The sequence below is a fragment of the Vidua macroura genome, chromosome 25, assembly GCF_024509145.1.
Source record: "Vidua macroura isolate BioBank_ID:100142 chromosome 25, ASM2450914v1, whole genome shotgun sequence".
NCBI lineage: Eukaryota > Metazoa > Chordata > Aves > Passeriformes > Viduidae > Vidua > Vidua macroura.
In genome coordinates this window covers 5,294,029-5,304,698 of record NC_071595.1, presented here as the reverse complement: position 1 = coordinate 5,304,698, position 10,670 = coordinate 5,294,029, and the positions used below count along the sequence as shown (strand labels likewise).

The 10,670-nt window shown below is 49.1% G+C and overlaps 1 protein-coding gene across 1 annotated transcript; it reads left to right on the top strand.

The window, feature by feature from the left end:
• The first annotated feature begins 2,803 nt into the window (after positions 1 to 2,803).
• On the top strand, positions 2,804 to 4,986 carry LOC128819107 (cbp/p300-interacting transactivator 3). The gene has a single exon (XM_053999051.1). The coding sequence runs from the start codon at positions 3,135 to 3,137 to the stop codon at positions 3,747 to 3,749; it is 615 nt and encodes a 204-aa protein (XP_053855026.1). The 5' UTR covers positions 2,804 to 3,134; the 3' UTR covers positions 3,750 to 4,986.
• Positions 4,987 to 10,670: the final 5,684 nt, after the last annotated feature.

Genomic DNA, 10,670 nt, shown 5'->3' with positions numbered 1-10,670 from the left:
CTGCCAGCTCCCCAAACAGACCAAAAAAAAAAAAAAAAAATCAAAGCCAAAATAGTTCAAGGAAAAAAAAAAAAAAACAAAACAAAAACAAAAAAAAAAAAAAAAAAAAAAAAAACCAAAAAAAAAAACCAAAAAGCTGCCAAGAGGATTCCCAGTGCAGCCCCCAGGCTAGAGGAAGGGGGAAAAAAACTTCTTACTTCAAGCTAGCAAAAAATCTAATCCAGCAAAAGGAACAATGTAGTGTTCTGCTCCACACACAGCCTGAGCACACTGGAGAGAGAGGATTTGAACCAAACTATGCAGGAGCCCAAGGCTCCCCACCCCACCCCAGGTCCATCATAAAGCTACAGCAGCCATTTCTGGGCGTAAAACAAATGATTAGGGAATAAAGTATGACCATAAAATCACCCCAAGACACTGGGGAAGTGCCATGTCAGGAAGCCATGAATGACACACTGATGGAGGTGGCTGATGTGGTGACTTCAATCAGGGCTCACTGACCAAGAGCCCAAGAGCTGGATCTGGCAGTTTATCTGCTTTCCCAGAAAGGCCAGTCTGTCCTAGGGCTGATGACAGATGGCAGGGCAGAGACACAAGCCTGGGGTTAGATGGGTCACACACAGTGTTTGTAAATATGGCTGCAGCGGTTTGGGTCCTGAATCCTCAAGATCTGAGCAGAACAAGGACCCACTGGTTGTTCTGGGCCAAGAAGAGCAGAGAGAGATGCTACCAGAACTGATCAGCCCTTTCCCAGCTCTGCTCCCCAGCCACCAGCTGGGGCAGTGTGAATTGCAACAGGCTTGTCCAAGCTGGTCCCTGTGAAATAAAATATTACTGATTCAAGAACAGGGAGCCCTCCAGACACAGAGCACAGGAAATTGGCACACACATGGCAAACATGGAAGCTGTGGATCTCTGGACACCTCTGCCCACTGCAATGCCTCCCATCATCCCATCCCCTGTGCCCTTCCCTTTCTGCAGGCACTGGTTCTTCTCAAACACCCCAGGTCATGCTGGGGAAATATTTAGGGACAATGGCACAAAGCTGGCACACAGTTTTATTTCTGGTCAAACTCTTCTCAGACTGGATGAGTAGCTGATTGGTCTTACCCATGCAGGAGAAGGGGCATGAGTGAGGACAGAGATAGAGGGGACCTTCCCATTTGTGTTCAGCAAGAGTGTTCTGTCCTATGCTGATTTGTTTCCAAAATGAAGGGCAATTTACCACCTTTGGGGTCTTCAGTAATGCAAATGCTGTGGAGAGCCCTTTCCCACCTGTTACTCCTGTCCAAGAATTCCTGCCCCTGCCCAAGTCTTATAGGACACACCACGCCTCTCTTCCAAGTGAGAGATGTTTTCATGGCTGGATGCCTGTGAAAAGACCAGGGCAGACACTCCCCTAGCATTTATTCCTCACCTGGGTGTGCATCTCCATGTGCACTTGTAGGCAGGCGGGTATATGTATGTGAGCGTGTGTTTATTAGTACTAAAAATGCATTTGTCAAAATCTCTAGAGTTAAAAAACAATCATTACATAATTATAATGAACAATTAACCAACTGATTCATCAGCTAGAGGCTCACCAACAACACCTGAAACCTATCCCAGCCACCTAACAAGGCAGAAGGTGGCACAAACAAATGCAACTCCCAGAATGTCCTGGAGATTTATGGCCCTGTGCTCTGTCCAGGTAAGAGAAGACACTTTCCATTCCTGGTTGCTGGCATCTTGGAGCTGAAGGCTCCCAGGTGTTCCCTGCTCTGAGCTGCTGGTTTAAAGTGTTTTGAGACAGAAATTTTCCTTAAAAGTAACCCTTTGGGTGAGTACCATGGCTCAGAACTCCCCTAAGGTGCCCATGCTGCCTGACTTAGACCTTTGCTCTGCTCACAAGGGTCTGCAAGCACTATGAATATGCAGAACACTTAAAACTCCACAAATAACCTGCTCCAAGCCAGCAGAAAAGTCCTGTCTGTCACTACCAGTGCCATGGACTGTAATGCTGTGGTTAAGAGTTGTCTGGGAGAGGACAAAGACAAAGAATGAAGTTGGGGAAGCAAGATGAACTGTGTCATACCGTGCCTTCCAAGCAGGTAAATATGCAACACTAATATCTTTTTAAAAGAGGTCTCTAGGTTCCTCCAAAACACAAAGCAGACAAGGAAGATCACCGCTGCTCTTTCATACATTACTGGAATGCACCACATCCTGAAGAGAGCACCAGAGCTGCTGCAGTCTATGCCCATGGTGATATAATTTGGCTACCAAAGCTCAGCAGGTGGGCATGGGAGACAGAGCTCACCTCAGAGGTGACAAAGACACTGCTGCAGTTATACCAGCAAACCCCTGCGTGTACAATATCCTCAGTATCATCTGTGTTTGGAAGGCATGGAATGACACATCGTACTTGCTAGGAAGATACTTCCCACCGAGTAACCAACACAGCTGATACCACCAACTATTCTTGACCATGAACCTCGGCCCTGGGAGCACCTGACAAAGGTGCATCCTGCAGCATAAACAGGGAGCTCAGCACAAGCCCCGCAGCGGGACCTGAGGTGCAGTGTGTCAGCGGGTACAAAGACTTGGGCAGTGGCGCTGTGAGGAGAAAGGCACTGGAGAGGTGACTGCAGAGAGCTGACGGGGTGCTGCTTGCAGTATCAGAGGGATGCACCGACAGGACTGCCGAGCTGAGCAGAACCAGGAGCGAGCCCGCCGCGCCTCCTTTCCGTCCGTCCCTCCCGCCCGCGCTCCAATGGGCGCCGGGGCCGCCCCCGCCCGCCCCGCCCGCAGCGCTATAAGTGCGGGAGCGCGGCCGGGCGTCCCGGCCAGCCCAGCCCAGCCCAGCCGCGCGGAGCTGAGCCCAGCTCCGTAGAGGGGAGCCGCTGCCCGCCGGAGCCCGGACCGGTGCGTACCGCGCAGGCACAGCCCCGCTCCCGCCGGGGCCCGGCCGAGGCTCCGCGCAGCTTCCCCCGCCAGCGAACCCTGCGGAGGGAGCGGAGCGGTGCCTTCCCCCCCCGGGCGGAGGTGGGGGCTCGCCGGGATCTTCTGTCGGAGCCGGCTCGGCGGGAGCGGGACGCGGTGCCGTCCCCGGGAGCCGTGGCCGAGCCGCTGTCATCTCGCAGGGACCTGGAGCCATGGCCGAGCATATGATGATGCCGATGAGCCACGGTGGCGCCGGGCTGCAGAGCTACCGCATGGGGGTGAGCGGGCTGCAGGGACCCCCGCAGCACGGGCAGCATGTGCTGAGGACGCTGCCTGCCGCCGCTCAGATGATGCCCTACGGAGGGGCTGGCATGGACGGTGCCATGAGGCCAAGACCCAGCCTCAGCGGACAGATGGGCCACCACCAGATGCAGAGCGCGATGATGTTCAATGGCCCGGGTCAGCAGCAGCAGTACATGGGGCCGGTGGGCACCCAGCAGCTCATGGCCAGCATGCACCTACAAAAACTCAACACCCAGTACCAGGGCCACCCGCTGGGCATGAGCAACGGGCCCATGGGAGCTGGTGCCCAGCAGTACAGAGTGGGGCCGGGCCAGCACCCGGGCATGCAGCACATGCCCTCACCAGCGCTGACATTGAATGTTATGGACACTGATCTTATAGATGAGGAGGTCTTGACATCCCTTGTCCTGGAATTGGGGTTGGACCGGATTCAGGAGCTGCCAGAGTTATTCTTGGGACAGAACGAGTTCGACTTCATTTCAGACTTTGTTAGCAAACAGCAACCCAGTGCCATCAGCTGCTGAGGGGCTTTGAGCTCCTCCTTGTGTCTTGGTGGTTTTGAGTTTGTTTCTAACTTTTCCTCACCTGCCATCCTCCTCCCTTCCCCTGCCTTGTCCTGACCTGGATTCCTGCCCTTCCCAAAGGGACAATCATCGGACACTGGCTTGCAATGGATTGCTTTTCTGTGTGTTTTTCCTGTGTGGGAGTTTATGGAGAGGGGGTTGTTGCACCCCAAACAGAGAGCAGATCAAGAGCTCCTGCTGTAGAACTGCCTCTAAATGACATTAACAGGATTTCTGGCTTAAGTAGAAATAATGGACTTAAGACTTTCCTCAACTAGGCTTGGAGCACAAAAAGCGATAGGCAGCTGGCAGCCCTGCTGGTAGCTGGATTTGTTTGTGGATTCTGTGGTGCCAGTGGAGTTGAAGGATCCTGAGAGAGAATTGTCTCCCTGGTGCATGGTTTGAACCAGTTTTCCCTTGCAACCATGGGTGGGGTTAGTTATTTGTTGGGATGTTTTACTGTGACAGTAAATAGGTCTTCAGTCATGTCTGTTCAGCTCGGGAAGGGGCACTTCCCCATAGCAGGCTTTTTCTAACTCTCAAAAATAAAGTATGCCTTGGGGAAGGGTGTGCGTTTGTGCCTAAATGTTAATCTCCGTGGAACTTCAGATCTCGGACCTGTACTGCTAATCAGCTGTAAAATTTACCAAGTGTTTGAGGTTGATTCAGGCATGAGGCTTAAAGCTGCAGTCTGGCTCCACTTTTTTTCCACCTCTGAAACCAAATAAAGACCATGTTAACTGTATATTTCAGTTCTAATCTTATTTATTTTCCTGTGATTATTTATTTGCAAGGGCTTCTTTTGTTATTTGGCTTTGGGACTGCTGGGAAAGATGCCTGGAGAGTACTGCAGCTTTAAGATGCTGGCTTTGGGAAAAGCAAGCCTGGGATAGTTTTCAAGCTGCTCTGCAGAATAGTCACTTCAACTCGAGATCGTTATGCTGAACGCGCAGGACTCTAAATCCAACACCTTTCTGAATGTGATAAAGATGACTCGATTTCCAACTCCTTTGCTCAGAGAAGGTGAGATCTGAGAGCCGGCGGGGTTTGGTTTCCTCCGCTGGCTCCTGTTTCCAGGCGCTGGGGAAGCTCCGGTGACTCCTGGTTGCTGCTGCCCCCTGGTGCTGCCGGTCCCTGGCAGCTGCCACTCGGCGAGTCGGAATGTACAGATGGATTTGCGAATAAAAGCTGAAATATCTCCCGTGTGCGTTTGTTCAGTGCCCGTCTCCGGACTGGTGCAGTGTGGACCTATGGGAGAAAGGTTGCCTTTGCTCCTGCTGGTGGGCTGTAGGCCCGGTCACTTGTGTGCCCCACCTGATACTCGAGTTGGAAGGATTGGGTTTCTAGTTTAATGCTTGGAGCTAAGTCCTTGAAGTGTGGCTGGGAGGATGAGATGTTCATTTTCTGTGCTGGGGAGCAATTACAGATGTGGATGGCGTTGCTCTGTTGCAGAATGGCTGCTTTTGCTGGCTGAGCCAGGTGACAGAATCATAAAATGCTTTGGGTTGGAAAGGAATTAAATATCATCTAGAGTTGCTTGGATGAGTGGGTGGTGACTCCTTACAGGCTGAGTGCACCTCTGACAGGTGTGCTACAGCTCTGCTGCAGTCTTCTATATCACAAAGGCTCTAAAAATCAAGACAGCTGGTGCTCTCCTACTCTTACAGGGCTTGGATTTTCCTTTTTAAAGGATTTCCAGCCAGTTTCTTTGCAGAGTAGGGATACACCTAAGTGTTCCTTTCCTGCCCTGTAGTAATGGGGCTGTGGATGCTAGTATTGCAATGGCTGAACCACTTTGAACTGTCTGTCAATGTCCACTGGTCTTGTTCCTTGCACAACTCAAGACCAGTTGTTGTGGTTATGCCTGTACAGTCTGGAGACCTGGTCAAAAAAATAACTGCTGGGGCTTTTGTTGAAGGTGGGAGAGCCCTGTTTCGGCTGTCAACTTTGTGGCAATGGGCTATTGGAGACCTGCAAGAACTTTGTCTCTGTGTAGCTGCAGGTTGTAGGTAAGCAGTGAAGAGTTGGCAACCTCAGAATAAAAGTAATTCAACCACAAGAAAAGTATGTTCTAGGCTATCAGTTCTTGTTTGGGGGGGGGTGGGTGTAGGCTCTGTGGCACATACCACTGTGACCTACAGTGTCCCAGTTACAAGTGGGGAGCTGTGTCCATCCCACAGATGAGGATTATCAACTCAGCAATTTTGGCAGAGCTTCACCAGGACCAGGTTTGTGTGATAAGCACTTTGCACTTCATGGCCAGAGGAACCTGTCTGTACATCCTCTCCAAGGGCTGTGCACTGCACTGGGAAAGGTGCTGTTGATTTAAGTCAGAGTACAGGAACTGATAATACCAGAAATGTGGAGTGACTGGGGGTTCACAGGATTTTCTTGGGAGTCTGTCCCAGCAGGCTCAATTGAGATTATTTCAATGCTTCTTGAGTATGTCACCCCTATTCCAATTCCACAAAAGACCCTGTTAAGTGTGGCCAGTCTGTGATCTAGAAAATCCAGGTCAAAACCACTTATCATTTCTGCTAGAAGCCTGTTTTTTCTGTCTGGGCTGGACTGGCCAAATGCTGTGATCATTTCCTTTGTAATGCTTTCTTAGTTCAGGTGCAGTTTGCCCCCCACACCTTTGTGCTGCAGGCTCTGTATGCCTTGTATCAGGCACACAGGACCTGTACAGCAGCACAAGCTGCAGCTTGGACAGCTCAGGTCTCCCTCTCCACTCAGCTGTGTGATGCACCCTGCCTGCCCAGGTCCCCTGGCAGGGTGACTGTGAACCGAGGTGCCAGGTGGCACAATGGGACAACCCAGCTACCTGGGTCTGCAGGTGAGGTCCTCAAAGGTCACCAGAACTTAGCAGGGCTAAGTTCTGCTTTTCCCATGCAGGTGACACTGAGCTCTCCATCCCACAGCAGGCAGGAGGGCAGCAGGGTGACCCCCAAAGTTCTGATGGGGACTGACAGGCTCTGCAGAGCACTGCACACTGCTGCTGAATGATAGTGCCTGTCAGTTTGGGAGCTTTGAGGGCAAATAATTGAACTCTGCACATGGAGAGCTTATTTACAGACAAGCAAGCACCTCTCCTCTGAGGTACCAGGAGATTACTTTCTGTATTGTGGAAGAAGGGAGTTTCTCAAACCCCACCCTGTCCCCGCACCTAGGCTAGATCCTTTGTAACTCTCCAAATAGGTTTTGTAACTATTTTTGTAATGTCCAGGGCTTGAGGCAGCCTCTGGGAGCATGTGAGTGTGAAAGACAAGGCCTTTTTGCATATGCCTGTCTCTGACCACATGCTCTTGGGGTGATGAAGTTTGTTGCTAGCTCAGGGTGATGTAGAGTTGCAAAGGTGAAAGTCTGGTGCAGAGCTGGTGAAGGATCTAACAGTGAGTGGCCAGGCAATAACATGAGCAATGCCTGCTAAATACAAAATGATGGCTAGAGGGTTAATCCTCCTTGACTTCATGCAGTGCTGGGCTCTAAACCAGCTACAGCCACTCAGCAAAGATCTTACTGTGACAATTAAGGTTTTTATGAAAAATCTCAGCTTGCTGTTCAGGAGGAGCCAGACAAGCAAAAGGAAGGCTAGAAAATCATTAGAAGATGAATGAAAAGTACAATCAAACAGTGAATGCCCTACAGAACTAGCTGACAATTCAGACCCATGATGGTGAATTGTCAAAAATTCTGGTCTGTTTATAGAAAAATGATAATGTAAAACTAGAGAAATGGTAGAGAAAGAAGAATCAACTGAGGTGGAGTAATGTTTTTCAAAAGAAGCCACAGAACAGCTTGGGACTCCTCAGTCAGGAGGAAGCTGGGCAACAGAAGTTTATAATATAAGTGAAAGGAGAAGGTGACAGGGAATTCTTTTTCCCAAGTGTGATGGGAGATATCTGCTGATCTCTGCAAGTTTAGCAGAGGCCAGGGTCAAACCCGAGTGAATGGAGGTGTTTCTGCAGGCAATGTGTAGTTCATTGAAGCTCTTTCTGACAGTACAGGAGGTACATGGACACTTGGGGATACCTGAACATTTCTGTATGGCCAAAACCACTGATCTGTGGCTCAAAAGATCTCCTGAATCAAAGGTTCCTGACTCAGAAACAGGAGGATGTTTGGTTTATTTTGGGGTTTTTTTGAGTGGGTTTTTTTTTTTGTTTGTTTGTTTGTGGGTTTTTTGGGGTTTTTTTTGGTTTTGGTTTTGGTTTGGTTTTTTTTTTGTGAGGTTTTGGGTTTTTTGTTGTTGGGTTTTTTTGGGGGGTTTTTTGTGGGGTTTTTTTTTTTTGTTGTTTTGTTTTTTTTTTTTTTTTGGTTGGTTGGGTTTGTTTATTTTTAATTCATAGATATATTTTCCTTCAGTGATGTCTTGTGCCAATGAAATCCACAGGGGAGAAATCAAGGTCTTTGTAAGAAGCTTAAGCTCTCTAAGCTCCTCTTTATTTAAACCTGCCACCCCCTCACTTTGTTCAGTGTCCCCAAATTCCCAATCATTTCTTGTTCATCTTCTCCACATCCGTAATGATTTTGGAGCTCCTGAGATGTTCCCTCTTGAGTGTCTCCCTGTCCAAGAACCACTGTGTGTTGTAGATTGTGATCACCTTTTTCTGCCCTGTTTCTAGCTTTATGGGATGGGGGAGGGAACAGCACTGGTTTAAGCTCTAGATGGATGTGTCATGGATTTTGCCAATGCTATAATTAGGTCTGGTTGTTCTATATTTCAAACATCCATCACAGAACCACAGAAATATTTAGACTGGAAGGGACCTTTTGAGGTCACTCAGTCCAATCCCCTGCTCCAAACAGGACTGCATTTAAAGGCAGGACAGGCTGCCCAGAGCTTTGTCCAGGCAGATTCTGAAAACTTGAGGGGATGGGATTTGTTTGGAACCTTGTTTTAGCTTTAGGGCTCTGTTCCTTCATTTTTTAAACCCCTGTATTACTGGGTTTGCATTTGCCTCAAAAATTTGGAGTGAGGAGTCCCATCTGCTCCTCTTCCTCACGCTGCCATCTTGACACCTCATAGTTTCTGCACCACTGTCTCCTCAAGCCTTTAGAGAAAAGCCTGTCTGAGTTTCCTTGAGCAGGGGTACACTTTGCTCTGTTTCTCTGCACACTTCTGGGGATGGTTTGTTCCTACTCAAAACAGCCAAAGTAAGAATACAGTTTGTTCTTGTGACATCTTGACTTTGCCCATGAGTCCTCTGGACTACCACGAGGTGAGGAAGAAAGGGGATTTTACCTCACCCTAAAACTCCAAAGCAGAGTTACTAAGAAATATTCAAATAGCTTTCACGTTCTTGGCTACAACAGAACTGTGTCAGAAGTGGTTTTCTCCTCTAGAAAACTGGAGATGCTCCTGGTCAAATACTAACAATTTAGAAAAATAAAACTATGGCTGTGCCTGATGTCATCCTGTGCAGCTCCCAAAACAAGTCACAGCACCTGCCTCGAATACAAGCTGGCTGCTAAGGATACCCATCCCACAAACACTGGCACCTGCAGCAGAGTCCAGGGAATGCTCCACACATCAGCTCCAGTCCTGTCTTACAGATAAGTCCCTCCCTATGTCCCAGCACTGCTCCTGGGGTATATGGCAAGAGGCAGAGGCGGGTGTCAGCTCCCAAGGAAAGCATGACTCCACCACCTCCAACTCCATCACACTCTGCATTTGGACAGCACCGAGCTCCTTGACCATTGCCTGTTAGCATGGGTTCCCTGACAATCACATTGCCTCACTGCATTGCCAAGGAAAAGAAGCAATTTGGAGTCAAGAAGCCAATGGCAAAGACAAGACAAAGAGTCTCACAGCTGCCACAATGAGGCAGAATACCTTCAGATGAGGGGACCAGGCAGGGCATCCCATGTACCAGGTCCTTTGTTGATCACAACAGAAACCAGAGTTAAGTCTGGCTGTGTCAATGCCAGAAACATCTGTGTTGTTCCCTCTTCCAGATCCTCAAGTCACAAGCACATGTTGCTGAGGATATCTGTGAGATCCTACATGTGATTTGTTATAGCTGGACTCTCTGCTCGAGTGCCTCTGCAGCCATAACTGAGGATCCCATTGTGGAGTATTCCCACTTTGCTGAACCCAAGTCCCTAGTGCAGCAGGGATTCCCAGGAGCCTCCACATGTCTCTACATGAATAGGGATTAGGGAAAGCAGCTCTTTGCCAAATCCAAGTAATATTCCAGAGACAAAGGACTAAGCCCATAGTAAAAGCTGTGCAAGTGACTGCTTTCGCAAGCATCTGATCCCAGCCCAATTCCCAGATCAGCCTTTGCCCTGAAGAAGAGGAAAAACAGGGATCTGCACCTCAAGTCTTTGATAACATGCTGTTGTTTAGAAAGTGGTTACACTGTGGTCCATCTCAGCAGTATTCCCATGCTGAGGGGCTCTTCTGGGGCACGTCGTTGTTGAGCACGTTACAACACTCCCGATTTTCAGATGCTGGTTAGAGTCTGCCGTTAGGTTGCTTCATAATTGCTACACCAAGGTATGGACCAAGTCCTGCTTTTCCTGTTTCAACTGTAAATACAAAAGTCAGTTGATTGCAAGGCACTGTAGTGAATTGAGGAAAGTTTTGACAAGTCAGCCAAGTCCCATGTCCGTTGTATGTGTGCAGCTCAGAGGCAGTGGGACCTTTCCATGTGCAGGGGCTGTGCTGCATCCTGCAGCCTCCGGATGGATTATTATTTCCTTTCCAGATTTGCCAAAAATATCCCTGAGTTCACATTTCCAGAGAATTTTGCAAGTTCAGCCTGCTACAAACATTCATGACCTGCTCATGACCACTGAAATACCAGGGGGGTGAAGAGACCTCAATGCAACAGTTTTCTGATCTCCCATGCTGCTGGCTCTGATCCATGGTCCATG

Coding starts and splice junctions, on each gene's coding strand:
- LOC128819107 (XM_053999051.1), top strand. CDS start 3,135: ATGGCCGAGCATATGATGATGCCGATGAGCCACGGTGGCGCCGGGCTG.